This window comes from Rattus rattus, chromosome 5 (assembly GCF_011064425.1).
Source record: "Rattus rattus isolate New Zealand chromosome 5, Rrattus_CSIRO_v1, whole genome shotgun sequence".
In the NCBI taxonomy this organism is placed as follows: Eukaryota; Metazoa; Chordata; class Mammalia; order Rodentia; family Muridae; genus Rattus; species Rattus rattus.
In genome coordinates this window covers 103,569,935-103,587,669 of record NC_046158.1, presented here as the reverse complement: position 1 = coordinate 103,587,669, position 17,735 = coordinate 103,569,935, and the positions used below count along the sequence as shown (strand labels likewise).

Below are 17,735 nucleotides of genomic sequence, written 5' to 3'. Positions count from 1 at the left end.
GGTTTTCTTCAAAACTTACCAATATTTTCTGCATTAAAAACATAGTAAAATATAATTTAAAAGATACACATAAACCAGATGTTGGTGGCCCACGTCTTTAACTCCAGCACTTTGGAAGCCTAGGCAGGTGAGCTGATTTCTTGAGTTCTTGGTCAGCCTGGTCTGTGGACCAAATTCCAGGACAGCCAGGGCTACACAGAGACACCCTATCTCAAACAAAATACATATTAAAAAAAAAAAAAAAAAAAAAGGTCTTCTTGAACCATGTTTTTAAAGTTTATAGACAGCACAAAAAGGATTTACCAAGCCCAGCAGTGTCTTTTCCTAGGGAATTAAAAAAAAAAAAAATGTACGTGTGTGTGCATGCATGTCTGTATTTGCATGAATCATGTGCTCAATGAAGTCTCAGGAGTTAGACCGTGAGGCAGTGACTACCTCATAAACCCAGCTTTATATTAAGATACAATCTTAATTAAATTTTGTTTATAACCTTATATAGGTACTAGACTTTTTCTGAGACCTACCAAATTAAAAAAGAATCAGTCTTCCCAATTTAACCATGTAGTTTCAAACAGATACCTTTAAAACATACACCTCTTGAAGGAACTTCTAAAACTGTAAATTTATGCCTTTTCTGTTTTCTTTTTGATTAGAAAAAGCAACAACACAACACCTGTGTACACACAGCCATCCTCCAAATGTTGACGTGTGGAGCACAAAGATATTTTATTTTCTGTTTAGGGAAGATACTCACCCCAACCTCTTTCTTTTTAGGATGATAAAGAGTGCATTTCTCAGCTAAAATGATCAGGTCAATTACCTGGGGTGGGGGTGGGTGTAATTCGTTTACACAGCGGAAAATGGCCGAAATGTCTGGCCACAGATTACAGCATTAACATTGTTTGAAGGGTCACGTGCCTTGCAATTTTATCTGCAGACACTCCTAAATCTGTCAATACCAACACTGGTTTGGCCTTCAAGATTTCTATTCACAGACAGTAGGACTGTGAGGGAACTGCAGGGAAGAAGCCCTCCACCATTACCCACACGAGGACCTACTGGGGCACTTAAGATCCACAGAGCTGCTTTCAGGCTGTACGGTTTATGGCTTTACCAGGAGTCACCATGCTGGGTGAGTGAGCTTTCAGTGACACCTCTGAGTCATTTCTGCTCCTGTTTGCAGCCCCACTCCCACAGAACGATAACCTCGCCAGTTCACCAAGTTGTACTTTTGTGGGTTCAAAATCTGGGGTGAGTAGACCTTTAAAGTTTAAAGTCCCAGTGTCACACAGCACCAGTGCAGAAAAGAACAGAGTCTCTTTTCACACCGCCCCCCTTCCTTAGCATCTCATAGTAGCCCAGGCTAGCCTAACTCACAGCAATCCTCTTGACTCAGCCTCCAAGTGCTGTTACAGCCCTGAGCCACACTGGACCTCTTTTTTGTTCTTCAGTCAGCTTATGTAAAAATCATCTGCTAAAGACTTCTGACTTTATTGGATAAAAAAAAAAATACAAATAATATAGCAATTAGAGCAAAATCAGTTCTTATAGGACTATAATTTAAATACAACACCAAATTAAAAAAAAATATCTAGTAATCAAGTCTGCATGTCAATGCCATTCTCACGATACAGAGTTACAGGCAACCATCAACTAGAGAACAGAGTAGTTCTACCGTGATAGGCATCCTTTCCTACATCCTAGAACACAAAATGCTTCTGAAATTAAAGCTTGTTTACAGTGTTCAAACAGCAAAGTACTTCAAGCAAAGTTTTAATTCTTTCCCGTGGAGCCGAAGCCTCCTGAGCCTCTCTCAGTGTTATCCAGTGTCTGGAAGACAAAAGGAGGAAGGGGAAGGAGTCAGCCAGAGCCTCTGCACATCTCAGGGACCCTTTAATCTGCACATGGAGCCCTTTACCCCCCATTCAGATGAAAATCATTCACGTCTCAAACTAACAAACTAAAGATTACCAGTCACTAACTACACAGCTACCACAGCACAGCCTGAGCCATCTGCCCTCTGCTGGACACGCCATTCATTCTCCACTCACTGTTAACAATACTCACTTGCACCTCCTCTAAGTCTGGGTAAAGAATCCGCTCACAAATGAGCTGCGCGATCCGGTCACCTTTTTTCACTTCAAAGAAAGAGCAGAGCACAGATCACCATGTGTACTGATCTATTTTCTGTCTTGTTCAGTGAGAACCAGTCAGTTTTACTGACACAGGTAGCTCACATTTTTCTACGTACATGAACATATTAAACTCACCCTCGAACTTCTCTTTTCCAAAATTGAACAGCACGACGCCGACATTTCCTCTATAATCTTCATCTATGACACCGGCTGGAAGAGAGTAATGTCAGCTTCATTCGTGCCGTCAGAACATCGGGGGTCTGCACTGATCTCAAAACCACCTTTCCAAAGAGTCTCTGAGATTACAACTGACAAAGCCATGCTTTGGTCCTACAGAGCCTGAAAACAAGGTTTACTAAAATACAAGAATTTAAAAAACGTGTCCCGGATTTCCCAGTCTGAATGCTCATCAAGTGGTGAGCATTTCCCACTGCAAGCTGAGCACAGCTCGTACTATCTCCCACCTCCAGGACACTATCCAGGCCGTGCACTGGAGAAGATGAGAAAATTAAGGCCCGGACCTCACGTCTTCTTGGTAACAGCCTCACAGATACTCTGACTGAGTCATGAACAAGACTCCAAAGCCGGGTGACCTGCACTGGGAGGTCAGTGACCACATGCTCAGCGGTGTCCTGCAGCCATCAGAATAGGGGCGGAGCCAATGCTTACATTCTTCCTTTCATTTCCAACCCCATCCTCTAAAAACAGCCGCTCCGTAAACACCGGCTGGTAAGCTTAATGAGTTCACCTGAAACTTCTGTTGTTGCAACAGCACACGTGTGAAGGTCAGAAGACGACCACTCAGCCAAGGCTCCTCTACCACCACGTGGGTCTGAACTCAAGTCCTTAGGCTCGGAGCAGGCGAGGACCCAGCCAGCCATCTTGCTGGGCCAAGATTAGTTTTAAGTGTCTAATTAGTACCCATTTGATATTATAAAGTAAAATAGATCTTTAAAGGAGACCTTGCCCCGGCCCAGAAGATACATGCCCCAGACTTGCCCTCAGCTGTCCCGGAGCCAGGAACTTGATGTGTTTACAGAAGCACAGATAATGTGGCTAACAGCCCTCCGTTTCTGTTTTTAACATGGAGATCTAATTCACATGTCAAAGGCAGTTCATTCTGTCTAGACGGAGGATCTATTTTTTTTTTTTTTTTTTTTGCAGAACAGCAACAAACCTTTCACCAATTCAAATTATTATATAAGGTTTCCTTTTTACCGGTTTATTAGTTTAGTCCTTAGTACTTAGGAAAAGATCTGACATGAAGATTGGGCCGGCTGTTTTCATACTCTTTGGAGAGAGGTTGACTGCAGATGATGTCGCTTGCACTTAACAAGGAAAGTCCTTAGTATAGAGCAAGTTGTTCCATGTTGGAATGAATGATCACAGAAGGCTGGAAATTTTCCACCGTGGAAGACCTTTGAGGTACAGCCTAATAGGCCTATTGCAAGTGAATCTGTGGAAGACAACTTGGACTGACTTCCAAATTCTTTTGGTTACTCAAACAGTATCACTATGCACAAGGTGAAGTCAACATTATAGTAACAAACTTTATAATCACTTTAACTCTTCCACCCCCACAGTGTGTGTCTGCTCTGGCAAGGGATCACATCCAAGGACTTTATGTCTCTATGATCCAGTTAGAACAGACCTGCCCTTAGTACAACCTCTAACAGTGAAGGTGAGGTCAGTTTGTAGAAGGAAAGCAGCCATGTTTGAAAGTGACAGCTAACTGAAGAGCAGACACCCAGTGAACAGCACAGGAAGAGAGGCTACGTACGTACGTAAGGGGGTGGGGGAGTACTTGTACAGAGACAGATCGCAGAGAGAACAAGCTAAACACAGATGAAGACAGAATGAGCCAGAGAATGAGAAGCCAGAGGATTAGAACAGATCGTCCAAGTCAGGGTGAGGCCGTTAGGTAGAGCTCAGTCAGAAGCCAGGAGAAGCTGGACTGAATCAGTCACCCTCGCAGATTAGACTGTACAGAGGCTGGAAGCTTCCAGGCCCAGGTCTAGGTCTAGTTCAAACAGAGGGAAATGTTCTGAGCTCATTCCAAGCTGTGTACTCATTCAGCTTGGGTATGGCCCTCATCTTATCCACCTGAGGAAGTAACAGTGACATTGACACCAAAGCAGTTACCCTCTGAAACAGCACAAACTCTAGCCATTCCTTCTAGTACACATGTAGAAAAAACGCCAGTACTTTTACATGAATATTGTCTTACATAACACCAAACAGTCACGTTGCCTTCATGTTTCTGCTATGACATACACAGAACAGCCCTTGATGTATATCCCTGTACATTAGTGCTAACTCAAGGAAGTTACAAAAACTTCTGTGGGTCAAAGGATGGATGTTGTAAAATTATAAAAAGGGGCTGTCTTTTACCCAGCTAGGTCCGGCACTGTAGTGCCCCAAGATATCTCACCAGAAGCACACATCCCAGCTCCATGGAGGCCCAGTGTCTCTGCCACCACACCCTCTCCCAAAGACAAATCGCCACAAGAACACACAACCCAATAACCTCTGATCCAACTGATTCATAACAACCTGTAAAGGCACAGCATGGAATCTTAACGTCAGCCTCCGTGTTCTCTCTGGCTTCTCCACCATCTCCCCTAGTCTCCTCCTCTTCTCTCAAACTTTTCTGCCGCCCATCCTTTCTTCTCATCCAATCACAGGCCTGGTTCTATCCTGTACCCGCCCTCACCTGTATGACATCCCACAGATGGAGATGTATATGAGGCCTTGCTAGATAACCCCCTAGAGCAGCAGTCATTCCAGCTTCCAGCAGCAATAGTTGAGGGTCCATTTGTGCTAGGACAGATGGTAGCAGTCTAACTGCTGGCCAATATAATAAAGAAAATAAAATAAATAATTTCCCCGTGGCTGACATCTTTTTGTATGAATAATGGACACTTGCATGTCCATACATGTTTCTATATTTTGTCTATGATTTTTAATGTGTTCTTTTTCATGAGTTGCAAATATAGTAATTTTCTAGTAACACACACACCACACACACACACACACACACACACACACACACACACACACACACGAGACACACCCCTTTGCTGTGTATCTGCAAGTTCTCCTATTGAGAATATTCAAATAGCTACGTGTCCTGAATTCTATGAAGCCAGGTCATTTCATGTGCTTGGAACATGAAAATGGGAAAATCTTAGACTAGCAAGCAGATAAATAACCAAAACAATGCTGGCTCTGGTGGCAAAGGCCTACAATTCCAACTACCTGGAGGCCGACACAGGGTGACAAGGACCACCTGGTAACTTAGTGAGATTTTATCTCAAAGATGTGAAAGGACGGGCTAGAGGCATGGCCGGCAGTTAACAGCTATGGCTGTTCTTGCAGAGGACTTGATTTCAGTTCCCAGCACCTACAAGGCAACTACAAGTGAAGAGAGGACTAGAGAAAAAGGGGGTCAGAACACTTGGCCCGAGTGTGGAGATCTCGGGTTCAGTCTTAGTGTTGCTATTACAATTAAAAAAAAGAGGCAAGCAAACAAAGAAGCCACAAGACTGACCTTTTCTCTGCATGCTCACGAGCTCTGTGTACCTGCATGAAGCTTAATGAGTCCTCACATCCCTTCACGAGAATGCACTGAGGAACTATCCGTGGAAGAACCAGGCATCGGAACCAGCAGTGGCTAACCGACTTTGACCCGTCATTGTTGGAAACTTCTTGGGCAAAAACACCCCACACCTTCCAGACGTGAACTCAGATCACAATCTTGTAGAGTCAGCTTTTCCTCTTGACCCCCTACTCACAGCCCGAGGCTTCTAATAGCACCTCCCTCGGGTGCCAACTATGATAAACCTGTACCCAAGAGGAATTTTTAGATATCCTGCATCCAAGAACTTACCACAATGTGATTTTAAGAATAGCCACATACCAAGCAACAGGCAAACTAACTTCCCTCTACACCACTTTCCCCCAGACAGTTGTTTTAAGCAGAGTAAAATTTAGAAACAAAGTTGGAGGGAGAAAAGAAGTTTCCACATAAAAACCCTGCTATGTCCTTAGGAGACAGACTTGCGTTAGTGTGTGTGCCAAACACTGCTAGATGCTTTCCACACTTTACTTAGCTTTCCTACCTCTCGGAGGTAAGTATGCTAATTCCTATTACGCAGATGAGGGCTGTCCTTTTAAACACCCTTCGGGGGCTGGAGAGATGGCTCAGCAGTTAAGAGCACTGACTGCTCTTCCAGAGGTCCTGAGTTCAATTCCCAGCAACCACATGGTGGCTCACAACCATCTGTAATGGGGATCTGATGCCCTCTTCTGGTGTGTCTGAAGACAGCAACAGTGTATTCACATACATAAAATAAGTAAATAAATCTTTAAAAAAAATTAGAAATTGCATTAAAATATATATATAAGATTGTTTATAACTTTGTTGGGTAATTAGTTTATCTTAAGTGACCGTATTTGAGTTGGTAAAGAGTATTTTTTTAAGCTTTTATTTTATGTGCATGGCTGTTTTGCCTGCATCCACATGCATTCAGTGCATGAGGAAGTCATAAGTGGGCGTCAGATACTCCAGCACTGGTCACAGGCAGCTGAGCTCCCTCACGGGTGCTGCAAATTGAATCAGGTCACCTGAAAGAGCGGCCAGCGCTTTTAACCACTGAATCATTTCTGGTCTGTAAAAGTATTTTTTTTTTTTTTTTTGAAAATTAAATGTAACTCACTAAACCCTGAGAATCCTCAACCTAAGAGCGGACATAAATATCAACCTTGAGGCTATGGAGATCAGAAAACTATTGTTGGGTATCTGCCTTGCCCCACAGCACCACCTAGTGATGCCACGGGAAACACAGGTACTTTTCAAAAACAGTAGGCCAGTGAGGCCTGGGCAGCTTCACCAGGTACTTCATTAACCCTACATGGGCACAGAACGCCCACCGGTGACTTTTAATCCCACTGGTGACAACTGTGCTTATAGAAACACATTTCTAAGACAGTTTTCTCTTAAAAAACAATACCTTTTGGCGTGGTTCTGTAAAAAAAACGGCTGCAAGAGAATCTAGCATGGGTTGGGGATTTAGCTCAGGGGTAGAGCGCTTGCCTAGGAAGCGCAAGGCCCTGGGTTCGGTCCCCAGCTCCAAAAAAAAAAAAAAAAGAGAATCTAGCATACCAGTATGTGTGAGGGCTAGTGTGTCCAAAATGAAATGGTGGATGAAGACCAAGGTCAAGACAGCAACACCACATCAGTGTAGTTTGTGCCCCAATATGAGGTCAGAAATAAGTCTATCCTTTGTAGGGCCTGATGTTTGGTTTCTGACCCCTGGGAAAGTGTATTTTACACATCAAAGCAGACTTGGCCTCCAGGTCCTCCCAGCATCCCTCAGTCTCTACCTGGTATACCCTGCCCCTAGAGGCTCTTGCCTATATAATCCAGACATTTTGGTGTCTCTCCTACTTCTCTTCTCTCTATGCACTCTTTACATATAAAGGTATGGTTAGAAACCCTGTAGCAAAAATGGCTTCTAGACAACACAGTCACAAAGGCAACATGGGAAACAGGTGTCTCTGAAGACACTCTTGTTCAATACAGGGAAGCAACCTGGGAGAAAGTACCTTGTTATACTTTGCAAAACAAGTATGGCCTTTCCTTCTTCCAGAGCTAAGAAAACTCTTACAAACTGGATCAACCCAATAACCACACAGAAGGGTTTCCTAGTTTTAGAATCAATTTTGCATTAAGATATAGATTATCAGAATAGCAAGGTTAAAAACCCTTTGTCACTCTGTGCCTGTTATTAGTAAAATAACATGCATTTCACATAATTAAAATTAGACACCATCAAGCAAAATTATTGCCTATTCAGACTTACAAATGGCCAGTGGCGAAGATACTACAAAATTTCACAGAATAAAGAAATGTTACCTCCTACATCTATGAAGTGCTTTACAGCCAAGCCAGAACGTGGAGCTGAAAACAAAATCGGAAAACAGCGGTTATTTTAAACGGTAAAGGGAAATGATACACCATTTTTGGCATAATTTAAATACCACGGTCTCCTCTAATGTTCATATATTAATTTCAACAGATCATTCTTAAAGAGCACATTTATCAGACCACACCACTGAAGCTGGAGAGGCTAGTTTAGAAAAGCTTGAAGCATTTTAATTCAATACAAGCTCAAAGCCCAACCACATGACTGGTGGTGCTGCAGATGCCATACAAGCTCCGGATTGCTGGAATGAACTGGAAATCAAGCACACGCAGCCCAGTCTAGTGTCTAAACCATTTGACTTATGACCGCACATGTGTATGATGTGTGGGTGCAGGTCAGGAGACCACTCTGCGAGCTCATGTTGAGTCCCTGGGATGGAACTTGGGTCAAGGCTTTCCTGGCAAGCGTTTTACTCGCCGAGCCATCTTTCTGGCCCAGCTTGTAGTTCAGCTTGTGGGGAGTTGAGAATGCAAATCTTAGATGGGAAGAAGGAATCAGGCTAAGCAAACAGAGAAGCTTAGTCAGGAACCCAGGACTTCTCTTTCATTATTCAGGTAGGGGACCTGCACGCACGAAACACGGGCGGTGGCCACAGCCCTCATTGGTGAACTAAAGAATCTACAGCTATGCATCGAAAATCAAGCTCTCTTGTATACTTTAAATTCTAAAAATGGCAAACATTTTATAACTTTAACTTGCTGGCCTAGCTAACAGGTCCACCTCAATAATCCTCCTATCTAAAACCATGCTTCAGAATGACCTATAGCAGGTGCTCTGTCAATGACACAGTAACTGCGACCCCTTCTTGAGATGTCAGCTTCTTCCCAACACTTTGCTTTTCTAAGCCTGGGCTTTAGAAGTGTAGTTCAGTAATGCTAGAGCCCAGGAAAACCCATTTTGCTTTTTTTTTTGGGGGGGGGGTGGCAAAATACTAGAGGTTCTACATATGCACAACAAGAGTGTTAGTCGTGGTCACTTTTTTTTTTAAAGATTTATTTATTTATTTTATAGGAGTACACTGTTGCTCTCTTCAGACACACCAGGAAAGGGCATCAGACCTCATTACAGATGTTGTGAGCCACCATGAGGTTGCTGGGAATTGAACTCAGGACCTCTGGAAGAGCAGCCAGTGCTCTTAATCATCGAGCCGTCTCTCCAGCCCAGTCATGGTCTCTTATCCAAGGAAGAGACTTGGTTTTTTCCCTATTTATTCTGAAGTTGCAAAAAGCATTCATATTTTTGACAAGTTTTTAATTCACACTCTAAACAAGTGACATGCCCTAGAAAAATCCAAACCCACTTTTCCTCATCAGTAACTGACACAAGGCTTTCCTCTGGCGTGGAGTGCCTCTCACTCTAATCTCCACGAGGCAGAACAAGACAAGGATCAGTGCGTTGAGACAATCTGGTAGCTTCTTCCCCCATAAAATGCCAAGACCCATCACCCATCATTCTAAGATTTACAAATATGACTTCACATGTGGACCGGAAAAGCCCCAAGTAAAGAAGACCTACACTTTCCCCTTTTCCTGTCAAGTTATGAGCCCCAACAACTGGGTCAATGTGCTAATCCAGAGCATATTTGAAATAAAAAAAGCAAAAAAAGGAAACGCAGACATGCGAATCTAGCTTTAATCTAGTCAGACGGCACTTGATCGCCTTGAGACATAGCCCACGTGTTATCTCTTCCCTCCATGCCCACTCTGTGACACTAAGATGACAGATGATATCATAAAGGACAGGCACGAGAGCGTTACCTGCATAAGTCACTCACCCACTCTTCCATAGCACCCAGAAGGAACAGCTATCTGAATGTCTGTCTTCACAAGGGCTTTCTCCATGGATGGAATTGTATAGTCATAGGCACTAGAAGACAAGTATTTATTAAACTGTTTTTAACATTCTTCCCTAGGATAACCATATAAAATGTCATCACCTCATGTAAACCTATAGATAATCTTATGACAGATTCCTAACTCACTTAAAAAAGTCTACTTACAAGGTAGTAGGTATTTTCTTTTAGCTTTAGAGAGATAGCACAGGCCCTGAATCCCAGCACCCAAGCAGAAAGAGAGAGAGAGAGAGAGAGAGAGAGAGAGAGAGAGAGAGAGAGAGAGAGAGAGAGAGCGCGAGAGCGCGCGAGAGCGCGAGAGCGCGAGAGCGCGAGAGCGCTCTGTGACCTCCAGGCCAGGCAGAGAAAGACCCAACCCTGTCTGTGGGAGTGGGGAACAGGGAGATGTTGATATTCTGTTTAAGCTCCTTCCTCGGCTACCTGGCAGCAGTCAGGTATGCTCCACCCCACAGTTGCCTGGCAACAGTCAGCTGTGCCTGACACTATAAAAGGGGCTGCTTGCCCCCCCTCCTCCTCTTATTCCCTCTTTTCCCCCTCTTGCTCTTTGTTCTTCTCTGTTCTTGCCCCCATCCCCCCTCCACGTGCCCACGGCCGGCCACTTTTCCTCTCTTCTTCTACTCTTCTCATTAAACCTTCCACGTGGAACCATGGTGTCTTTAGTATTTTCTTTCCGGGCACAGGCCGAGATTCAAAACCCTAATAGGAGATGTCAACTTTGTCTCTGCTCTGTTTTTTGGGTTTTTGTCTCTGAAAGTGATGGCTGCTGAGTTAGCATGAGAAGGAAGGCAGACTTAATTCACTAACTTTATGGAAAGAATTTGAAAAGTCAACCAAAGAGCAAATAACGGTGAACACTCACTAGGCCCTGACTCCATGCTAGGCACACTTCTAACCTGCTAACGTTTCTCTTGAGGAGGGTGAACCTTCAGAAGAAAATGTTAACACACAGGTGAGAGTCCTTCTCTCGCTATGGCTGGTCTCCCAGAGCAGCTCTTGGGAATGGGCCTTGATCACAACCGATTTTAGAAAATCCATCTACCAAATACTGCTGGAGTCTCTACTACTGCATTAAAACAAAACAACTTCAGAGACTTTACAATGAGCAGCCCTGGAAGTTAGTCTGGTATCTGGTATTAGTGTACGGGTAGCTCTATTTCTTCCACAGGGAATTTACACTCTTGAAAATCAGTCATTCCCAAAACACAGAAAACACACGCTTATGTAGAAGACGGTCAGAGTATCTAAAATCTCTCCCTAGACTGGGCATGCCGGATGCATACATTCGGATCATCAGACTTGGTGACCATGATGACAAGTGCTTTTACTTCACGCTGAGTCACCTCACTAACTAACCCTAGACCCTCTTAAGTTCCTAGTTTTTGGAACGGAAGAGAGAAGTAAACAGCTTCCATAGATCCTTTTCCTAGACTCCCAGGTAGCTTTTCTAACGTGCACACCGCAGATGGTCACCCTTCGGTCAAGAGTAAGCCTTGCCCACGCGGACCTTCCACTAGGAAAGGGTGGCGCACACGCTGCTCATTAACGCTTGGGAAATATCATAACCCTTTACTGTCCGCTCTTCCAAACCCCTACTCAATTTGCTTAGGATGAACTGTTCAAGTCTCTGCGCGAAGGCCGCGGAGCCACGACTGCACCAAGGGTGGGTGTTCGCATTCCTGCCGTCCCGCCGCGGCTCTCACCTGTACAGGTCGTAGCCTGCAGCGCGCGCGGACCCGCGGGTGGGAGCCGTAGCGTGCTCCGAGAGCCGCACGAAGCGCAGAGAAGCGTCATCTTCCGCTCGAGCCCTCTTAGAGACAGAGACCGCAGGGTCTTCCGAGCAGGGCATGGCGGCGGGAAGGTAAATACAGAAAGCGATGAGAAAGCCGGCCCGCCAAAAATCTCCCGCCTGGACGAGCCCACCGCGCAGGACGGGGGAGCGGCCTTCCGCAAAGGGCTCGAGCGCGGCCTAGCTGAGGCACCGACCGCGGCAGGCTCCCCTCCTTAGGGACCCCAGTGGACTCGTCCCCGCGCTCAGGGCCAGGCCCAGGCTCACCGTTATCAGTTCAAACCCAGGCTCCCTACAGGAGCGCTCCGGCTCCCAACTCCCCCCACCCTAGCGAGCGCTCCAGCCCCAGCCTCCCCAACCAACGCGCGCTCTCGCCCCAGCCCCCCCTCACCAGCGCACGCTCCCGGTCCGGTCCGCGCGCTCCAGGTCCGGACTCCTCTGCTTCCGCCGCAGCTTAGGCTTTGCGCGGACGTGAGCGTAAGCCAGCGGAGCAGAGAAGGCTGGAGTCGGCTGCCCAGCAGCGCGCACAAGAAAGGCATGGCGCTGGAGGCCCCGCAGGCCTTGAGGCCGCTGCCCCGCCCCCAGCTCCGCCTAGCGGCCCTCTTGTACTCCTTTCCTTGCCTTGACCTTCAGAGGCGCAAACCAGAGACCTTTTGCTTTCCCCCATGGGATGGATGTGTAGGGCATTTTAAAATCCCTTTACCTCAGGCAAAGCAAGAGGAAGACCCCCGTGGCTGGGAGTCAGACATTCTTTGATTTTTTTTTTTCAGAGAGGATAAATAAGGAACTTTCTGGAGTTTCTGGTTTTATCTGGACTATTCCACAAACGTGTGGAACTCAGGTTGGGGCGCACTTTGGATTTTCAAATAAATAGAAGGCCCAAGGCACTTTTATAGAAATGCCAACTAAACACTTTGGGACGATTGATTCCCTTAGTGGGTGTGCAACACACTACACGTCTTGAGGCTCTTTTAAAGAATCTGTTATCGTGCAGTTGTATGATGTGTCTGTGTGGTCCCACAGATCATGCCAATGCAAGGTCACCTGCTCCACAACCCTTCCATCTTTAGGTGGGTTTAGGCGTAGACTTCTGGTGACCAACCTTGAATAACAATCTCATTTTCCCACTGAGCCTTCTCCCTGGCTTTAAGTTTTACCTGTATGCCCAGAACTTCCTAAATTTCTAATAATGTGATCAGAGCTCCGCTCATTTTCTGGCTTGAGCTTTTATCCCGCTGCCCTTTGGTCTTTCTAACAATTTGTCTTTCTAACAATTTCTAGACCTTGCTTTGGCTTCGGCAAAACTCAATTTATCTGTAAGAGGCCATTCTGGGAAATCTTAACTGAAGATCCTGCCTTCACTCTGTTTACTCTTCAGAATATTTTTCTATTTACATTTCTTCTTACTGCAGTCTGCACCCGCATGTATTTTCTTGTCCAATGTCTTCTAGTCCATGAGGGAGTTGGGGATTTAGCTCAGTGGTAGAGCGCTTACCTAGGAAGCGCAAGGCCCTGGGTTCGGTTCCCAGCTCCGGAAAAAAAAGAACCAAAAAAAATAAATAAATAAAATGTTACAAAGTCCATGAGGGAAAGACTCTAAATGCCTCGATCCAATCCATCCTTTGTACTCTGGGTGGCTATTGTGGGTTTCAAAAGCCACACAGGTCCAGTCAGTCTCTCTCTCTCTCTCTCTCTCTCTCTCTCTCTCATGCTCTCTCACTGTCTCTCTTGTTCTCTCTCTCTCTCTCTCTCTCTCTCTCTCTCTCTCTCCCTCTCCCTCTCTCTCTCTCTCTCTCTCTCTCTCTCTCTCTCTCTCTCCCCCCCCCTCTCTCTCTCTCCCTCTCTCTCTCCCTCTCTCTCTCCCTCTCCCTCCCTCCCTCCTCTCTCTCTCTCTCTCTCTCTCTCTCTCTCTCTCTCTCTCTCTCTCTCTCTCTGACTGCTGACTTGCTGACTGAGGATTAGGATGTATTTCTCAGCTACTGCTTCAGCACCATGCCCACCTGCTCCTCACCATGATAATAATGGACTAACTCTGAAAGTGTGAGAAAGCCCACAGTTAAACGCTTGCTTTATAGAGTTGCCTTGGTTGTGGTATCTCTTCACAGCAGTAGAACACTAAGACAGATGGTGATCTCTCTGTTTAGTAAGTAGGATCCCTGTGTATTATTTCTTCTCAGAAATCTTAGTATCTGGGCTCAATCCTTTGAAACAAAATTATTGTTGGGCCTGGAGAGATGGTTGAGCTGTTAAGAGCACTTGGTGTTCCTGTATCAGATCCAGTCTGGTGAGCAACACCCACATTGGTTGAGTCACAACTGCCTGTGACTCCAGCTCCAGGGGACCCAACTATGTCTTCTGGCTTTGGAGGGCACCTGTATACACATGGTGCACAAACAATCAGGCCCACATGAGCAGATACATGAAAATAAACTCTTTTCAGTTTTGCATATAAATGTCTGTATGCTTTGACCACAATTCTCCAGTTCTCGTCCTCTCTTACCCCATTCTCTTGTCACAGACCCCTTCTTCCCGGGAAGTGCCTCTCCTGGCCTTTTGTTTTGTTTGTTGCAGGACGTTTGCTCACACCATGAACCCACAGATTGTGTTATTTACTGGAAAAACCTGTTTCTAGTTGTGGTGTGGCTCTGCCCTAGACAGACCTTTCATACCAGAGCCTTCTGTTTATTGTAAACAGGATTAAATGAGGTCAACCATAGGTCAAGAGGCAGAGCAAGCAACCAGTTGACAGGAACTGAACGCAGGAAAAAGAAACAGAGTAAGAGAAGTCAGGAGGACGGTTAGGGAAACAAACAGGAACTGAGGGAGGGACGTTGAGTTTGAAGCCTTTTTTTTTTTTTTTTTTTTTTTTTTTTTGGAGCTGGGAACCCAACCCAGGGGCCTTACGCTTGCTAGGCAAGCGCTCTACCACTGAGCTAAATCCCCAACCCCTTGAAGCCTTTTTTGAGGTGGTGTGGAGAACTTCCTTTGGGGACTTTAGCTCTGGAAGGTCTACTGGGTGCTTTCTCTGCCTCTCTGAGCTAGCAGGCTTGCACTCCAGCATCTGGCTCCCAAGTCTTCTTTGGTAAAATTGAGTAATTGAGATTTTGTTAAGAACAACATTTGTTTGTTTGTTTTGTTTTTTTCTTTTGAAACCACAGCATTTAACTAGATTTGCCTCCTTGAAGCTGGGTGGGTAACCCTTATGTCTGTGGCTTCTCAGGGAGAGGTGGGGCCTTATCTGCCCGTTGTTTTTATTTTCTGAATTCATTATGTTTTTCTGACAGGATCTCATATACCCCTACGACCCACAGTGGGCCTGAAAAGGATGACTTTAGATTTCTCATCCTCCTGCCTCAGCCTCTATAGTGCTGGGGTTACAGATGTGAGCCACCATGCCTGATTTTGTCAGGGTCTGGGGATAGGACCCAGGGTTTCCTGCATTCTAGGCAAGCACTTTGTGAACTATTCTATATCCCCAGCTCCCTCGTTCCTCTAATTTTAGTTGAAGATCTTTTTCCTCCCTATATTGTTTTTCGGTTTTTTTTTGTTTGTTTGTTTTTTGTCTTTTTTTTTTTTTTTTTTGGAGCTGAGAACCAAACCCAGGGCCTTGCACTTGCTAGGCAAGCACTCTACCACTGAGCCAAATCCCCAACCCTTGTTTTTCAAATATAAGAAACAGGCCCGATGCCTTCCCAAAACGTCTGCACACACCCACTCCAAGTCTCCCTCCTTAGGGGCAATACTCCCCTAAGTCCCGGCTTTCCGTACTGGAAGTTACTTCCCTGTTTCTAGGTTCTGTGTTGATATTTCTTTTAAAGGATATAGAACTCACCTTCTGAATTAGGATAATTCTTTTTAACACTTCCAGGCCTGGGAGTAGCTTAGTAAGGACTTGTAAGTCATTAATGTATTTAGTTGTGACTCTAGCACTCTATACTGACATAAATAACATGAAACTTTAAAAAAAAAATAGCAGTCTCAACTGTCCTTTCCACTTGAGTTATTGGACTACATCTAATTTGCCTATTCTTTTCTGTTTTGTTTCTCTAAAACCTCCGTGATCTGGCTTTGGTCTGTGTTTTGTCCTTCTGAAAACTTTGCTGCACTTCTCTCACACTGGAGCATGGTTTAAGGGGCCTCTCTTAATCTGCTCCTTCATTTTGCTGGGTTCTTTTTCTTGTAGTTTCTGAAGAGAGTTCACATGAGAAATTGTTTGAATCTGTGCTTCTCTTGTCATGGAATAATTGCAAGGACTCCCTTTCTCTAGTCTCAGACCTCGCATCCCTCTAGAAACTTACAACCAGGGGTGGCGTCTGTCCCCATCCTAGCTCTTGTATCTCTTACTGAATCATTTATTCTCACTTAGCCTCCTTGTGTGGTCTCATATCTTATCTTCCAGATTAGCAAAGGTCATATAACTCCATGAACGCTTCCAAGTGCTCACTGGAGTGTTCTAGTCAAACAAAAACCTTGCTTGGCTTACAATAGTTACCACCAAGCTAGTATGTATCTTGCAGTATCCTTTGTTAAAGTGTAAAGGGCAAGTGAAGAGGGGCATCAGGATTCTGAGGCGGCACACTTGACAGGACATTATTAAAGACACTAGAAATTAGCGCAAAACAAACATTGGACTGAAATCCAAGCCAGTGCACGTAAGAACTAAACATCCAGGCTGGAGAGATGATGGCTCAGAGGTTAAGAGCACTGACTGCTCTTCCAGAGGTCCTGAGTTCAATTCCCAGCAACCACATGGTGACTCACAACCGTCTGAAATGGGATTCAATGCCCTCTTCTGGTGTGTCTAAAGACAGCTACAGTGTACTTATATATAATAAATAAATAAATCTTAAAAAAAAATGAACATCCCCCCCATCGTGGTTTATTCTATTAAGATGCAGCTCACAGTCCTTTGAAACTTGAGGATCAAATGGGAGCTTTGCCGTTCAACCTGGGGTCAGAGTCCATGTCTGTCTGTCCCTCTACCATTCTCTGCAGGTCTCCATGTGTCCCGGGGAGACTATGACAACTCAACACCAAGGCTGCCTCTGCCCATGCTCTTTGGGTTGCTATGACAACAGGAGAGTTAGGATCCTTCATTTCAGAGTCTATTTGTCCTCCGGAAGTGCTCCTTCCCTGGGCTGCACTCTCTAGTTTTCCTTCCAGTTCCTCAGCTTCTCTTCTCAGGCGCTTTTCTGATCCTTCTTAACTTCCAGTGCTTCAAGCTGAAAATGTCTAAGAAGAGCCCGATGTAATGGAGCACACGTGAATCCCGGCTCTTCCGAGGCAGAGGTAGGCGGATCTCTGAGTTTGAGGCCAGCCTGGTCTCTACAGCCAGTTCTAGGACAGCCTCAATCAATCAAACACACACACACACACAAACACACACACACACACACACACACACACACACACACACACACACAATGTGTTAAGAAGAGTCTTTCTTTGTTTTTATTTCTTTCAGGTCTTCCCTGCTTTAAAATTAGTCTCCTCCTGGGCACCAGCTAATGTTTTGCCCTATTTGATGGTTTGTCACTGTCTGTACGGATGTAAGATACACTTTATCCGTTTCACCAGCTCATTGTGTCCCTGTCCAGGACTATCATGGAAACACCCTGGAGGATTTAAAACTCTGAGTTTCTTTCCAGGGTTCTAACTATTGCTTTACTCTTCCTTGTCTTCTTTTAAACTTACTAAACGTTTATCTTGTGTTTTCTTGTTATGTCTTACTGGTTTTTAATTAAAATCTGTGCTTGATTTATCAGTGTTTAAGATATGAGATTAGCCTAATTATATTTTTTTTCTGGATAACGTGGGGTCTTTATAACGCTTTGATCTTGTTAATCCTTTTCTCATTTACATGAAATTATAAGCTAGTATTTTAATCGTTCTGGGTACTTAATTTTGATAAGCCTCACTCTTTCAGTACTTTGAGTAGCCATTTAAAGTGATGTCTACCTATGACAAAGCTTTAT

The 17,735-nt window shown here is 44.8% G+C and overlaps 1 protein-coding gene across 2 annotated transcripts; it reads right to left on the bottom strand.

The window, feature by feature from the left end:
* Nucleotides 1–707: 707 nt before the first annotated feature.
* Dut (deoxyuridine triphosphatase) lies at nucleotides 708–12,339 on the bottom strand. 2 transcript variants are annotated; one of them, XM_032904115.1, is made up of 7 exons: nucleotides 12,152–12,333; nucleotides 11,675–11,804; nucleotides 9,897–9,988; nucleotides 8,053–8,097; nucleotides 2,271–2,345; nucleotides 2,068–2,138; nucleotides 708–1,830 (listed from the first exon to the last, which is right to left on the bottom strand). In XM_032904115.1, exons 1-7 carry the CDS (start codon nucleotides 12,297–12,299, stop codon nucleotides 1,774–1,776), a joined length of 618 nt encoding a protein of 205 aa, XP_032760006.1. In that variant the 5' UTR covers nucleotides 12,300–12,333; the 3' UTR covers nucleotides 708–1,773. The 2 variants fall into 2 exon arrangements, with proteins under 2 accessions (XP_032760006.1, XP_032760007.1); XM_032904116.1 differs by lacking the exon at nucleotides 2,068–2,138 and having other exon boundaries at nucleotides 12,152–12,339.
* Between the last annotated feature and the right edge of the window lie 5,396 nt (nucleotides 12,340–17,735).

Coding starts and splice junctions, on each gene's coding strand:
- Dut (XM_032904115.1), bottom strand. CDS start 12,299: ATGCCTTTCTTGTGCGCGCTGCTGGGCAGCCGACTCCAGCCTTCTCTG. Junction 2,139..2,270: donor TGGAAAAGAGAAGTTCGAGG/GTGAGTTTAATA, acceptor CTTTCTTTGAAG/TGAAAAAAGGTGACCGGATC. Junction 1,831..2,067: donor CAGACTTAGAGGAGGTGCAA/GTGAGTATTGTT, acceptor TTTGTCTTCCAG/ACACTGGATAACACTGAGAG.